The sequence below is a fragment of the Ambystoma mexicanum genome, chromosome 11, assembly GCF_040938575.1.
Source record: "Ambystoma mexicanum isolate Mex_15411 chromosome 11, UKY_AmexF1_1, whole genome shotgun sequence".
Lineage (NCBI taxonomy): Eukaryota > Metazoa > Chordata > Amphibia > Caudata > Ambystomatidae > Ambystoma > Ambystoma mexicanum.
In genome coordinates, this window is record NC_090934.1 from 57101978 (window position 1) to 57118306 (window position 16329).

The 16329-nt window shown below is 50.1% G+C and overlaps 1 protein-coding gene across 20 annotated transcripts in view; it reads right to left on the reverse strand.

Annotated features, from left to right (window-relative positions):
* Positions 1–1638: 1638 nt before the first annotated feature.
* The window catches only part of TINAGL1 (tubulointerstitial nephritis antigen like 1), a 161630-nt gene continuing 146939 nt past the window's right edge, over positions 1639–16329 (reverse strand). The window contains exons 11-16 of one of the 20 annotated variants that reach the window (XM_069622543.1): positions 15803–15848; positions 7977–11074; positions 7220–7919; positions 6970–7019; positions 6401–6450; positions 1639–5650 (exon numbers count right to left, since the gene is read on the reverse strand). In XM_069622543.1, coding sequence (XP_069478644.1) covers positions 10931–11074; positions 15803–15848 — 190 coding nt within the window. In that variant the 3' untranslated portion in view covers positions 1639–5650; positions 6401–6450; positions 6970–7019; positions 7220–7919; positions 7977–10930. Of the gene's footprint in view, positions 7020–7219; positions 7920–7976; positions 11075–15802; positions 15849–16329 lie in introns of all 20 variants that reach the window. The other 19 variants (XM_069622540.1, XM_069622536.1, XM_069622532.1 and 16 more) reach the window with 19 other exon arrangements.

The window sequence follows — 16329 nt, forward strand, 5'->3', positions numbered from 1 at the left end:
CACTATCAGACGTGTTTAACATTTAAAATTGTGGACATCAGGATGTTCCCATAGTGCTCTTTGCTTTTATGCAAAGCACCGGCATTTGGTTCTATGAACAGATGTGTTGCAACCTGGCAGGGGTCACGCCCCAGGGCCCCGCCCCCTCCTTCCCACAGCCCCGCCCCACAAAGAGGACATAGTTTACCCAGTACATTTTCTTTCCTTTTCCAGCACTGGTGTAAGAACATTGCACAGAGGCGACTGTAGGGCACAAGTGACTCTCCATGCCATTTGGTTAATTACACATTACCCCGTGGTATTCTAGGTTAAGGCGGAACTGTTCTGGCTCTTCACAAACGTGCAAATCTGATTTTTATCACAGAGAGAAGTGTGCATTTGCACCACGCCTGTTGATTTACGACTGCATCGGATTTTAATTGTTGCCTTCAATGGATTGGAATCCTATGGAATGCGCCCGCTTTTAGCACCTGCAAAGATATGACTGAGTTCATCAAAATCAATGTTTAATGCACACTCGTTTGCGCCATATTCTCGTGCAAACAATGCAGGTACACCGCTAGGCACCTGGATTTGCATGCATGTTTTGCACTTTGTAGTGCACCTACATTTGCACAGCGGGGAGTGCGGTGCACATGGTGACGGTCCAGTGCATGCCGTTTGGCGTAATTACACATTACCTACATGGTATTGCAGATTAAGGGGCAATTGCGCATTCTTCCTTTTCTGCTCCTTCCACGCGCAATTTACGGCTATGTGCACGTGGCTCTTTGTGGCCATCCGCGCTGCGTGTAATTTACACGACCCGACACGACTCTGCAACTACTCGTATGTTAATGTTAAAAGTTAAAGGACATTTGTACCACGCACTATCACCACCGGAGTGGTCCCCTGGCGCTCTGGCGGCTCTGAAAGAGGAGGGGAGGATGAGTTAGTGGGAGGAAGCAGGCAAAAGTGCAAGAGAGCAGTGATGTGCTGTTGGCAGCCTCAGCCCGGTGGGTCCGTTGGCTGGGCCTGGGGTGTTTGCGGCGGGTAGTCGTTGTGTACTGTTGTGCAAGGCTATGTGTGTTTTTGTTTTGTTGTTGCCATGTAGTGAAGTTTGTGAGGTTTGTTGTGCTGTAGGTTTTGGTTGTGTTTGGTTTGGAGTTTGAGAGGTGTATGCAGAAAGGGAAATTGTTAGTAGGGTTGGTTAGTTTGCGTCTTTATCCTGAATTGGAGCGCTCGGCTTGCGTAGTCTCCCCTGTTGCGGCTCTGTCCTGATCTGGGTCTGACTGGCATGCAGGTTCCATACTCCTCTAGCCCCCGCCTCTAACATGCTCTCTCATAGCTCCCCTTATCCTCCATTTAGACTCTAGTGGTAGTATGTGTAAATTGCGCGGGGCCTGAGTTATGCGCGCAAGATCTCCCCTTTGTAAATTAGCCCATTGCCACCACTCTGGCGCTGGATTGAATCCGCCTCCTAGAAGAAGCCCAGCACTAGCCACACAAACACTGTGCCAGGTTTGTGTGCCACGTGCCGGCTCCCTTTTCACACACTCCTCCCCACCCCCCTCTCGTTTGGCACAGTCAGTCAGCATCGGAACAGCCATGGGATGCAAACACATTCTTAAAATAAATGACTCGCAGAAAACGCCTCAGCATCGTTAAATATAAAATATTTATAGCATTTAAATACAATCTGGAAACAGGCACATTTTCCCAGGCAGTGTGTGGGCGAGGGGTCAGATTCTCTCGGGCCCTGTGCGCAGGATCTGGGGCTCGCACTGGGGCGCTGAGGCCTTTGGAGGTCTGCAAAGTGTGTGGGCGGGCGGGGGCTGTAAAGAGCCGGGCGCTTAGCACCAAAGAGAGGAGAGACTTCAACGCCAAGTCTTTGAGCTGGGTAAAGAACCCTGCGTGCGGGAATATTTCACAGCAGGTGTGCAGTTATGCAGAGGTGAGGGTGGCGTTTGGCATTGGACATAAGCACAGCAGGGGGTGCTTCTACGAAGGACCGTGCTAGAGTAGGGTGTGTGCTTGTCATGGGCTGCATACAGTGTAGGGGGTGCTTCTGTGAGGTCCTCGCCCATATCCGCGGGCACGACTATGGGTGTTCCACCAAGGGCCAGGGTGTGATGAGACCTGTAATGGCCTACTAAATCGAGGGGCGGGGGGGGGGGGGGGGAGGGGCTCTCATTAGGGGGCATGGCCAAAGTATGTGTGGCAGTCCGGGGTGTTGGCATGGCTGGGGATAATCGGGTAGGGCCCTGGCAGGGCCTGGCTCGGGAGCCCTTTCTGGACACTGCCAGAGCTGGGCCCCAGCTAGCCTCGGCCCACTTAAAGCCCTGCATTAAAGTCTAGCGGCCTACAAAGGAAATTCAACTCTAAGAACCCACAGCAAGTAATGGTCCGCTGACAGCCCATTCCATGGGCAGATGCCATGGAAGGGCCCACACTAAGGGCAAGGGTTGCCCCACGAAGGGCCCACACCAATGGTGGGCGCTGCAACCGGAAAGGTACACCCTGTGGGTGGTATTGCACCAGAAGGGCCCAAATGACTCACATCAAGGTAAAGTGTTGCACCCGGCAGGGCCCACGCCAATTGCTGGTACTGCACATGGAAGGGGCCACACGAATGGTGGGCGCTGCACCAGAAGTGCCCACATGAAGGTCAAGTGTTGCACCTGCAGGGGCCCATTCCATGGGCCAGTGTTGCTCCCAGAAGCACCCACACCAAGGGCCAGTGTTGCCATCCAAAAAGTCACACCAAAAGTGTCAGTGCTGCTCCCGAAACGCCCCACGTGGGTGGGTTGCCCATAGAAGAGTTGGCATTGTGCATGGCACGGCACGTGTCTGTCCAGTTTATTTATGGCGCAAACATCACAGCAAGTGAGCGGGCTGATATCCGAATCCAGCTGGACACCGGAGGGGGTAACAAAAGCAGGTCAGTGCTTAACCTTCTCCCACCTCTGCGTTCGCCCCTGGAATGATTGGTATGCCACTGCCGGCACTCACGCCTTCCGGGGTGTCTCCTTGCAGATGGTCTGGGGCCCAGGAGTGAGATATGCTGCTCTCAGGTGTGTGACCCACACATACCAGCCCCGGGGCGGCCCCGGACCTCAGACTGCTCTGCCAGAGTGTAGCAGGCATCTGCCAGGTACTGTCAAGACACGATTTATCCAAGGGCAGGACCTTGTATGCAATGCAGGGAGGAGGGGTGGACTGGCCTATAGGCCACTCTGGAGATTTCCTGCTAGGCCTCTGCACCCTGGGTAGGGGTGGACTGGCCTCCAGAGAAGTCTGGAGATGTCCCGCTAGGCCTATGGACCCTGGCCAGGGGTAGACTGGCCTATAGGGCACGCTGGAGATTTCCCAGTAGGCCTCTGCACCCTGGCCAGGGGTGGACTGGCCTATAGGGCACTCTGGAAATTTCCAGGTAGCAGGCCTCGCCTATGGGGCACTCTGGACATTCTCCGGTAGGCCTCTGCCCCCTGGCCAGGGGTGGACTGGCCTATAGGGCAGTCTGGAGATTTCCTGATAGGCCTCTGCACTCTGGCCAGGGGTGGACTGGTCTATAGGGCAGTCTGGAGATTTCCTGACAGGCCTCTGCCCCCTGGGCCTCTTTTGTGTAGTAACCTATTTGATTTCCAAATGTTCTCATAGGAAAAGGTCGGGCTTGCGGCACCTTGATTGATTTCCAGGGGTTCTTTTGGTTCCCAGTGCACCCCTGGCAGAGAGCCCGAGAACGCATGCTGTGCCTACCCGAGAAAGGCGCAAGCGAGGAACATTCAAAATTATTCCGGCATTCTGAGATTAAGGTGGCAACATAATCGGTTTTTACCATTTACGTCACTCTACCAAACTAGATTAAATTCTCAAAAATTGTGAAACACACAGAATAAGGCCTCTATCACCCCCAAAACATCGATCTTCAAAGAATATTGAAAAGTCTCCAATGTTGTGAGCGGGCAAAGAAAAGAAGCAGTACCCAAGAAAGCTGTGAAGTGATATTTCCATGCCCCCAAGCAGAGATGCGAAAATGTGCCTTCGTGGCACTGCCAGCGGGAGCCTCTGCTGTGGGTTCACCACGAAGCCTTGACATCACCATTTCATCTTCATCATCATCATGGATGATGGTCAGGACAGAAGGTGACTTAAAGCCGATTGCGCGGTTGCGCCACACATACCCCGGCAATGGAGATTTTCCTATTTGTCAAAAAAGGCTTGGAGGGGTTACTATTCTTCTCAAAAGCACAGTGGGAATTTGCAAAAGTGCTGTGGAAAGTTCTAGAAGAAGGACCAGGGTCCTAGTGTCGGCCGCAAGTCACTCAATGCTTGTGAACGGCTACTATTGCCCCTGACCTCTGGGGTCTGAGCAGGTTTGTAACATTGAGGGTGACGAGAATCTGAGGGACTGGATAAGCAATGGGAGGTGGGTCCGTGCGCTTAGAAGGCTTCTTCCACCTCTTTGAGACACGTGGCCACCATGATCTGCCCTTTGACCATAGACGCCCACCAGGGAGGGATGGCACCAAGGACCTGGAAAAGCATGGGAAGGTGGGTCCATGTGCTTAGAGCATGAGGCCACCGTGATCTGTCCTTTGACCATAGACGCCCACCAGGGAGGGATGGCACCAAGGACCTGGAAAAGCATGGGAAGGTGGGACCATGTGCTTAGTACATAAGGCCACCATGATCTGCCCTTTGACCATAGACGCCCACCATGGAGGGATGGCACTGAGGAACTGGAAAAGCATGGGGAGGTGGGTCCATGTGCTTAGAAGGCCTCGTCCACCTCTTTGAGACACGTGGCCACCATGGTCTGCCCTTTGAACGTAGGTGCCCACCGGGGAGGGATGGCACTGAGCTTTGCAATGGGGTGGGAGGAGGGGCTGTCAATCTTCATAAACTCCCTCTTTCTGGATGATGTGAGGCATACAATCCTTCCACCGCGCGGTGCATTGTGGGACTCCTGCTGCGTGCAAAGCCAGAGGATCTACTGTCGTGTGTATCTTGTGTTGAATGGCCGGAGCTAAGCGCTACGCCGCCACTGCGAGTTTCACAAGGATGAAAACACGACACTAAGCAAAAAATAGGGCCATTGCGAGTGGAGTAACAATGGGGACTGCAGCCTGGGCAGGAGTGAGGGGCAGGCGTATCCCACACAAAGGCCAGAGAATCAGAACACGCATGACCAGGGCTGAATAGGATGGATGCATGTCAGCAGAAGCTGGCGTTGGCTACTAATAACACGCTTCCCCCCATAGGGCCCGTCGCCTGAGTGGAAAGAGTGGGAGCCCTTGATGGCCTCCAAGTCTCCATGAAGGCTCTCCTTCAGCTTCTGTTTACAGCAATGAGGAGCTCCCAGCCGGTTCCAACCCAAGCCGCGCCAGCCCTTGTCTGGCTGCCAAACCTCTAGCTTGGCTCTCGCGGAGAGTGCGTTGGCTGCTCACCTGCATCCTCCCAAGAGCTGTTGGCAACATGTAGCAACTTCCACCCACACCTTTGAAGCGGCAAGAGGCCTAGCCTTACGGTATCCGCTTCTTGGCGGGGCTCCCACAGGTAATTGGGCCCCTCAGAGCAACCACCAAAAACGTAATCTTTCACAATAAGATAAACACTACTCCCAGGCCCTCCCTCCAAGAGCCCGACCCATCGGCAGATCTTAAGAGTCCTCTGCTGTCCTGCAAAAGCAGGGCCAGGAAGCGATGGGTTCAGCAACACCTCTGCTATCCTGCAAGAGCAGGGCCAGGAAATGATGGGCTCAGCAGCACCTCTGCTGTCTTGCAAGAGCATGGCCAGGAAGCGATCGGTTCAGCACCACCACTGCTGTCCTGCAAGAGCAGGGCCAGGAAATGGTGGGTTCAGCAGCACCTCTGCTGTCCTGCAAGAGCAGGGCCAGGAAGCGATGGGTTCAGCACCACCTCTGCTGTCCTGCAAGAGCAGGGCCAGGAAGCGGTGGGTTCAGCAGCACCTCTGAAGTCCTGCAAGAGCATGGCCAGGAAATGGTGGGTTCAGCAGCACCTCTGCTGTCCTGCAAGAGCAGGGCCAGGAAGCGATGGGTTCAGCAACACCTCTGCTATCCTGCAAGAGCAGGGCCAGGAAATGATGGGCTCAGCAGCACCTCTGCTGTCTTGCAAGAGCATGGTCAGGAAGCGATCGGTTCAGCACCACCACTGCTGTCCTGCAAGAGCAGGGCCAGGAAATGGTGGGTTCAGCAGCACCTCTGCTGTCCTGCAAGAGCAGGGCCAGGAAGCGATGGGTTCAGCACCACCTCTGCTGTCCTGCAAGAGCAGGGCCAGGAAGCGGTGGGTTCAGCAGCACCTCTGAAGTCCTGCAAGAGCATGGCCAGGAAATGGTGGGTTCAGCAGCACCTCTGCTGTCCTGCAAGAGCAGGGCCAGGAAATGATGGGCTCAGAAGCACCTCTGCTGTCCTGCAAGAGCAGGGCCAGGAAGCGATGGGTTCAGCAGCACCTCTGCTGTCCTGCAAGAGCGGGGCCAGGAAATGGTGGGCTCAGCAGCACCTCTGCTGTCCTGCAAGAGGTGGGCTCAGCAGCACCTCTGCTGTCCTGCAAGAGCAGGGCCAGGAAATGGTGGGTTCAGTAACACCTCTGCTGTCCTGCAAGAGCAGGGCCAAGAAGCGATGGATTCAGCAGCACCTCTGCTGTCCTGCAAGAGCATGGCCAAGAAGCGATGAGTTCAGCAGCACCTCTGCTGTCCTGCAAGAGCAGGGCCAAGGGCCAAGAAGTGATGGGTTCAGCAGCACCTCTGCTGTCCTTCAAGAGCAGGGCCAAGAAGTGATGGGTCGAACAGCACCTCTGCTGTCCTGCAAGAACATGGCCACTAAGCTATGGTTTGAGCAGCACCTCTGCTGTCCTGCAACAGCATGGCCAGGAAATGATGGGTTCGGAGCAGGGCTAGGAAATGGTGGGTTCAGCAACACCACTGCTGACCCGCAAGAGCAGGGCCAGGAAATGGTGGGTTGAGCAGCACCTCTGCTGTCCCGCAAGAGCAGGGCCAGGAAATGATGGGTTCAGCAGCACCTCTGCTGTACTGCAAGAGCAGGGCCAGGAAATGATTGGTTCAGCAGCACATCTGCTGTCCCGCAAGAGCAGGGCCAGGAAATGATGGGTTCAGCAGCACCTCTGCTGTCCTGCAAGAGCATGGCCAGGAAATAGGGGGTTCAGCACCACCTCTGCTGTCCTGCAAGAGCACGGCCAGGAAATGATGGGTTCAGCAGCACCTCTGCTGTCCTGCAAGAGCAGGGCCAGGAAGCGATGGGTTCAGCAGCACCTCTGCTGTCCTGCAAGAGCATGGCCAGGAAATGATGGGTTCAGCAGCACCTCTGCTGTCCCGCAAGAGCATGGCCAGGACATGATGGGTTCAGCAGCACCTCTGCTGTCCCGCAAGAGCAGGGCCAGGAAATAATGGGTTCAGCAGCACCTCTGCTGTCCCGCAAGAGCATGGCCAGGAAATGGTGGGTTCATCAGCACCTCTGCTGTCCCGCAAGAGCAGGGCCAGGAAATGATGGGTTCAGCAGCACCTCTGCTGTCCCGCAAGAGCAGGGCCAGGAAATTATGGGTTCAGCAGCACCTCTGCTGTCCCTCAAGAGCAGGGCCAGGAAATGGTGGGTTCAGCAGCACCTCTGCTGTCCCGCAAGAGCAGGGCCAGGAAATGATAGGCTCAGCAGCACCTCTGCTGTCCCGCAAGAGCATGGCCAGGAAATGATGGGTTCAGCAGCACCTCTGCTGTCCCGCAAGAGCAGGGCCAGGAAATGGTGGGCTCAGCAGCACCTCTGCTGTCCTGCAAGAGCAGGGCCAAGAAGCGATGGATTCAGCAGCACCTCTGCTGTCCTGCAAGAGCAGGGCCAAGAAGCGATGGATTCAGCAGCACCTCTGCTGTCCTGCAAGAGCATGGCCAAGAAGCGATGGGTTCAGCAGCACCTCTGCTGTCCTGCAAGAGCAGGGCCAAGGGCCAAGCAGTGATGAGTTCAGCAGCACCTCTGCTGTCCTTCAAGAGCAGAGCCAAGAAGTGATGGGTCGAACAGCACCTCTGCTGTCCTGCAAGAACATGGCCACGAAGCTATGGGTTGAGCAGCACCTCTGCTGTCCTTGAACAGTATGGCCAGGAAATGATGGGTTCAGTAGCACCTCTGCTGTCCTGCAAGAGCAAGGCCAGGAAATGATGGGTCCAGCAGCACCTCTGCTGTCCCGCAAGAGCACGGCCAGGAAATGGTGGGTTCAGCAGCACCTCTGCTGTACTGCAAGAGCAGGGCCAGGAAATGATGGGTTCAGCAGCACCTCTGCTGTCCCGCAAGAGCAGGGCCAGGAAATTATGGGTTCAGCAGCACCTCTGCTGTCTCGCAAGAGCATGGCCAGGAAATGGGTTCAGCAGCACCTCTGCTGTCCTGCAACAGCAGGGCCAGGAAATGGTGGGTTCAGCAGCACCTCTGCTGTCCTGCAAGAGCATGGGCAGGCAATGGTGGGCTCAGCAGCACCTCTGCTGTCCTGCAACAGTATGGCTAGGAAATGGTGGGTTCAGCAGCACCTCTGCTGTCCTGCAAGAGCATGGCCAGGAAATGGTGGGTTCAGCAGCACCTCTGCTGTCCTGCAACAGCATGGTCAGGAAATGGTGGGTTCAGCAGCACCTCTGCTGTCCTGCAACAGCATGGCCAGGAAATGGTGGGTTCAGCAGCACCTCTGCTGTCCTGCAAGAGCATGGCCAGGAAATGATGGGTTCAGCAGCACCTCTGCTGTCCCACAAGAGCAGGGCCATATAACTGGAAGCATACCACACAAACGGCCACCAAGTAAAGATTGAAAAAACAGGATTTCTGATGTCTTACAAAAGCTGGCCCCTTAAAAGTAGAGGCACACCTCCTAAGACTACTGGGGGTGGCGACACCTCTGCTGGGATGCAACAGATATCCCCATTGCCTAAGGGCAACATCCCAAAGGTCATCACCAAGGAAACACGGGAACACAAGGGCCTTTTCTGTCCTGCAAGAGCTGCCCCTACAACTAAACTCACACCTCAAAGATCATAGCCGCAGAGAATACAGTGAAGGGGATTTCTTGTGTCCTCCAAGAGGTGCTATCACACCCTCCAAGGCGCTCCCCAAAGACACCATCCCAGGAACATTAGCCAGAGCGGGCCTCTGATAGCCTACTAAAGTGTGAACCATGCAGAAGCTGGCATGATTGCAAACCACCATGCATGTCTCAAAGACCACAGACAGGGAGCGGTGGAGACAACCAGACGTCTGCTGTCTTTGTGAACGGGATGTCACGGCCCATGCCGGGCACACCTGCGAGACATCCCTCCAGCAGGAAAAGACAGCGTAGGACATCCGCGTTCCTGGGAGAGCTAGGACCATGTCCTCGGATGCACACCTTGGTGTCCTGCGGGGCCTGTCACCAGACCTGCTGGAAATTCATGCAAGAAAACTGCCTTTGGAAGACGGCACGTGACCTCTGCTGTCCTAAAGACGTGATGTCTGCAGGGAAGTGAGGTGATCATTCCGCCCAAGATAGCACCAAGAGGCCAACCAAATTGCAAAAGCCGCACTATACAAGACCACTTTTCATCACATTACAAAGAAGGATCAAGTGAATCCCACGAGCCCCCTTCTCTCCTGCAGGCGCTGGCCGTCGGCATGGAGGCAGGGACCCAAAGAGTGCAGACAGAGCACAGGGGGGTCTGGGGGTCATCAGTGGTAGTGGTGTAAAATGGTGGGTTGTGTAAATGACCTGGACACGGCAATATAACACCGGACAGCTCCTTCTGTGAACAGTCACAGTACATGTACATGAGGGGCGGTGGGTGAGAGGGGGTTGGGAGGCAGTGTGGCTCCTTTCGGTTGCAACAGACACCGTGTTCTGCTGACATGACAAGGGTCACGTTGCAGGCTCCTGATTTCAAAAGCGTCGGATTGCATTTCGATGACGTCACAGAGTGCACCCTGAGAACATCACAAGAGTTAGACCGATGTCATCGCAAGATTATGGTTGCAGAGAATGCCACCCCAAGTGTCGCCCTAAAGGAGGATGGTCTCGTGGTGGCACTGCAGGAGGGTGCCAGCGTGCCAGACTGCAGATGGATTCTTCAACAAAGCTGAGAATCTAGATTTGGTGGCACTATTTAGGGGTGGGGGGTGCCGACAGACTGATGACATTGCAAGGTTGGGGCTGGTGTGCCAAATGAAAGGCCGGTGGAATGAGGTACAGGAAGGAAGTTTGGTGGCATTACAATGGTGGGAATGCATTTTAATGACAGCACACCTTCTAACGCTGTCATGACGTCATAAATAAGAGAGTTCACACTGATGACACCACGATGTTCATGCTTTTGTTGACAACATGTCAGGTGTTGGAATGCAGCAAGGTCACACCAAAAGAATCAAAGCTTAGGCTAATGACAGCAGTGTTGGAATACAAGCTGATGCCATCTTAAGAGCGGGACTGTGGGCTGATGCCATCTCAAGAGCAGGACTGTGGGTTGATGCCATCTCAAGAGCGGGACTGTGGGCTGATGACATCACAGTTGTGGGACAGAAGGTTAATAAAGTCAAAAGTGTGGGATTGGAGTTGATAATATCAGAAGGGTGGCACTGCAGTTTGAAGACATCACGAGTGTGGAACACACCCCAGCCCCTCCTCAGAGCGTATATCACACAAGTTAGAGTGCACACAATCGACCCAACTGTGGCTCTTTCTTACCCTGCTAGAGTGGCTGGTGTGTAAGTAGCTTTTCTTGCTGCCAGCTGGGCACTTTCGGTGAGAATGCCCAATTCTGGTAGTGGTTGCACTAGTGTCATAGCAGGGAATGCAATACCTGCCCCCTTGACCCACTCCCACGCCCGCATAACCCCCATCAGTCATGCACAGTGTCCGCTCGCCATCGCCATCACAGATCAAAGTTTGTGGTGTGTAAAGTTCATGTTGGGGACAGATATTCACTTCTTGCGTTTCATGTCCTCCATGCTGACGTGTCCCCAAACGCCAACCACAAACGCCTCGATGTCGCACTCGTTGGTTCCACGTGCGATCCGGAAGTAGCCTTGTTCACCCCACTCTTTTCCCCAGGAGTTGGCTGCAAGCTGTGGGGGAATAGATAGTGGGGTTAGTAACACGGTGGCGCACCGAATTCAGGAAGGCCTGGAGAATGTTCAGGCCACGTGCAAACGCCACCAACACAGCCCCCATGCTACTAACAGGCACGCTGCACATCCCTAATGGTTTACAGTATCACACCTAGAAGTGGCAACTACACAAGTGCTGTGCAGAGCAGTCACACACATGTGAGTCACACCCTAGCGCATGCCATTAGCATACAAGTCACACACACACAGAACACCTAGAAACAGATCCACACAAAGTACCTGGGTACTTCTGACCTCCCCACATCAACACAGCAGCAAATCTGTCTTGCATTTTCCCTCTCTCCACATCAAGCACACCTCCAGCCTGTAGATCATGCACATGGCAGTGGTGCCAGGGGTGAATTCCAGTAATTTAACATAACGTGTGCAAGGTAGAGGTCACACACATGAGAGACCACGTCCGTGGTGAGAAAAGTCATGCATATATAGACACACACACAAGACCACATGAGCAGCTAGCCCACACTGTCACAGCATATTACTGCAGCCATATGGGCAACCTACACACACATGCACAACTTACACTGAATCACACAGCCCCGCGTGGTGGGCGCACGCACACACACCATGTCATATAAGTAGCTAGCACTGGGAGATATGCACGCAACCTAAACGCACACTCATGTACATGAACATGACAAGGCACGCTCTGGCCAATGAGTAGGTCACCAGTTCATGTGTGTAACTTCAGTACATGGTAACTCAACCAGAAAAACAACAGCACATCTGTCAGCTGTATATTTACTAGTACAGCACTATCAACATTAAAAATCCAAGTTTCAGGCCACATGGCGTATGGTGAATTTATGCTCAGCATCTAGTACTTTGGTGCTATAGTATTAAAGATTATGGTTAGCATCTAGTACTCAGGTGCTGTAGTATTACAAATTATGCTCAGCATCTAGTACTCCAGTGCTATAGTATTAAAAATGATGCTCAGCATCTAGTACTCTGGTGCTGTAGTATTAAAGATTACGCTCAGCATCTAGTACTCCAGTGCTACCGTATTAAAGATTATGCTCAGCATCTAGTACTCTGGTGCGGTAGTATTAAAGATTATGCTCAGCATCTAATACTCCGGTGCTGTAGAATTAAAGCTTATGCTCAGCATCTAGTACTCTGGTGCTGTAATATTAAAGATTATGCTCAGCATCTATTACTCCGGTGCTGTAGTATTAAAGATTATGCTCAGCATCTAGTACTCCAGTGCTACCGTATTAAATATTATGCTCAGCATCTAGTACTCTGGTGCTGTAGTATTAAAGATTATGCTCAGCATCTAGTACTCTGGTGCTGTAGAATTAAATCTTATGCTCAGCATCTAGTACTCTGGTGCTGTAGTATTAAAGATTATGGTCAACATATAGTACTCTGGTGCTGTAGTATTAAAGATTATGCTCAGCATCTAGTACTCCGGTGCTGTAGAATTAAAGCTTATGCTCAGCAGCCAGTTCTGTGGTGCTACAGTATTAAAGATTATGCTCAGCATCTAGTACTATGGTGCTGTAGTATTAAAGATTATGCTCAGCATCTAGTACTCCAGTGCTGTAGTATTAAAGATTATGCTCAGCAGCCAGTTCTGTGGTGCTACCGTATTAAAGATTATGCTCAGCATCTAGTACTCCGGTGCTGTAGTATTAAAGATTATGCTCAGCATCTAGTACTCTTGTGCAGTAGTATTAAAGATTATGCTCAGCATCTAGTACTCCAGTGCTGTAGTATTAAAGATTATGCTCAGCAGCCAGTTCTGTGCTGCTACAGTATTAAAGATTATGCTCAGCATCTAGTACTCTGGTGCAGTAGTATTAAAGATTATGCTCAGCATCTAGTACTCCGGTGCTGTAGAATGAAAGTTTATGCTCAGCATCTAGTACTCCGGTGCTGTAGTATTAAAGATTATGCTCAGCACCTAGTACTCTGGTGCAGTAGTATTAAAGATTATGGTCAGCATCTAGTACTCCAGTGCTGTAGTATTAAAGATTATGCTCAGCAGCCAGTTCTGTGGTGCTACAGTATTAAAGATTATGCTCAGCATCTAGTACTCTGGTGCTGTAGTATTAAAGATTATGCTCAGCATCTAGTACTCTGGTGCAGTAGTATTAAAGATTATGCTCAACATCTAGTACTCAGATGTGGTAGTATTACAAATGATGCTCAGCATCTAGTACTCTGGTGCAGTAGTATTAAAGATTATGCTCAGCATCTAGTACTCCAGTGCTACCGTATTAAATATTATGCTCAGCATCTAGTACTCTGGTGCTGTAGTATTAAAGATTATGCTCAGCATCTAGTACTCTGGTGCAGTAGTATTAGAGATTATGCTCAGCATCTAGTACTCAGTTGTGGTAGTATTACAAATGATGCTCAGCATCTAGTACTCTGGTGCAGTAGTATTAAAGATTATGCTCAGCATCTAGTACTCCAGTGCTACCGTATTAAATATTATGCTCAGCATCTAGTACTCTGGTGCTGTAGTATTAAAGATTATGCTCAGCATCTAGTACTCTGGTGCAGTAGTATTAAAGATTATGCTCAGCATCTAGTACTCGGGTGCTGTAGAATGAAAGTTTATGCTCAGCATCTAGTACTCCGGTGCTGTAGTATTAAAGATTATGCTCAGCACCTAGTACTCTGGTGCAGTAGTATTAAAGATTATGGTCAGCATCTAGTACTCCAGTGCTGTAGTATTAAAGATTATGCTCAGCAGCCAGTTCTGTGGTGCTACAGTATTAAAGATTATGCTCAGCATCTAGTACTCTGGTGCTGTAGTATTAAAGATTATGCTCAGCATCTAGTACTCTGGTGCAGTAGTATTAAAGATTATGCTCAACATCTAGTACTCAGATGTGGTAGTATTACAAATGATGCTCAGCATCTAGTACTCTGGTGCAGTAGTATTAAAGATTATGCTCAGCATCTAGTACTCCAGTGCTACCGTATTAAATATTATGCTCAGCATCTAGTACTCTGGTGCTGTAGTATTAAAGATTATGCTCAGCATCTAGTACTCCAGTGCTGTAGTATTAAAGATTATGCTCAGCATCTAGTACTCCAGTGCTATATTATTAAAAATGATGCTCAGCATCTAGTACTCTGGTGCAGTAGTATTAAATATTATGCTCAGCATCTAGTACTCCAGTGCTTACACCATCCATGTTAAAGGTGGATTTAAAATTCGAGAGTATGAAATATGTATGTAACCTAGGATCAGTATTAAACGGTGGATTTAAACTAAGAACTGTATTGCTAAAGATTGGTTTAAAGTGCACAGCATGATGGTAAATTAGTATTTAAACCAGGGAGAGTGTTTATCAAAGGTGGATTTAACCTACGTAACAAAATCATAATTATAAATGTCCATCTAGCCTACGGACAGTGTTATCTAGCCTACGGACAGTGTATTAAATGGGGATTTGATCTAAGGACTGTATTTTTAAAGAAACATTTGGGTGGATGTGACCTGCACAGCATAATATTACATGTGAATTCAAACCAGGGGCAGTATTTATTAAAGGTGAATTTAACCTAGGAACAGCTTTTTAAAGTTGAATTTCAACTAGCAACAGTGTTGGTAAAGGTGGATTTAAACTGCATAACATAATCATAATATTAAAAGCCCATCTAGCCTCTGGACCGTACTATTACGTGTGGATTTGATCTAGGAACTGCATTTCTAAAGGTACGTTTAGGTGCATTTAACCTGCCTATTATAATATTGAATTTGTACTTCACCAGGAACAGTGTTTATTAAAAGTAAACTTAACCTATGAACTTTTTTTAATTACAGGCAAATTTAAACAAGGAACAGAGTTGCTAATGCAGAGTTTAAGTGCACATCATAATCTAAAATGTGTATTTATATAGTCTATTATTAAAGGCAAATGTAACCGAGGAACATTATTATGAAAGGTGAATTTTTAAAGGTGGATGTAAACATGTAACTGTACTATCAAAAGTGGGTTCAACCTTTCAAAGGGCTTATTAAAGGTAGGATTTTCCCAGGCACTGCCATGATGCATATTAATTTAACATAGTCGCGTTATTATTAACCATGTAATTAATAACATGGGCATGTCAGGGATCAGAAATCTGTGGCTCTGAAGACGTTTTGAACTACAATTCCCACAATCCCTGCCCTTGACAATGCCTACTAGGGCTAGTAGGAGTTGTAGTCCAAAACATGTGGAGAGCCAAAGGTTGCAGACCCCATTTCTTGCCTACATATTTTGAAGATACTTCTAAACTAGACACTTCACTTTGAAATGTTGTTTCAGCCTGGCAGTTGCACCGTGCATGGTACATGAATTCTTCGCACGTTTTGCTAAGGGTGGATTAGTACAGCACAGCATTTTGAAAGGTGATTTCTTTTAAATAATTGATAATTTGGCATTTAGATAGCACTACGAACCCTCAGGTATCTGAGGGCTGCACAGAAGGATGAAAGGCTGAGTTTGGCCCCGCAGGGATTCGAACCTGCGTTACCGGGCTCTGCAAACATGTCAAAGCAAGCGCTCTACTCGCTCTGCCACTTGACCACTGTCGGTCATTCTTGCTAAAGACTGATTTTGCACGAGCACTGTATGCGTGGGATGGAACTAGGATCAGGCACTGTGTTCTTGCAGGTAGATTCACCAAAGACAACACATTATCAAAAGTAATATTCACCCAGTACTTCTGGTCCAGTCCATCAGGATTGCGTTGCTCGCCCCACCTGCAATGTAAATCAATAACATGTCAATTCTAACAAAAAGGAAAGTTATGATTCAATCTGTAGAACAGTATACAGGGATGTCTGGGCTATATTATATAGCTCTGTATAGGAAGCAAGGTATAGATATGTACCACACCTATATCTTTGCATGATGGACAGGACACATACATTAGTCCTGCACCTCTGTAGCTGAGTCATCACAAGCTACCAGTGATCCCTTTAAGAAACTACAGGCATGGACCAGTCATATGCCTGTATATGACGACGAAGCGTGCATATCAAATATGTACACATGTGAAAGAGCTGCAAGCTTATATCAAATCTACACCTATGGAGTCATTCATATGGAATAACATGAGGAGCACGTGCTTGCAAGGAAAGAAAGTACAGCAGAATGCACCCCTTTTTAAGGGTCTCGGAGTTATGTCTGTGTTTCCAAAGAGGGAAGTGATGTGTATTTCTACCTATGGGTAGGCATGAC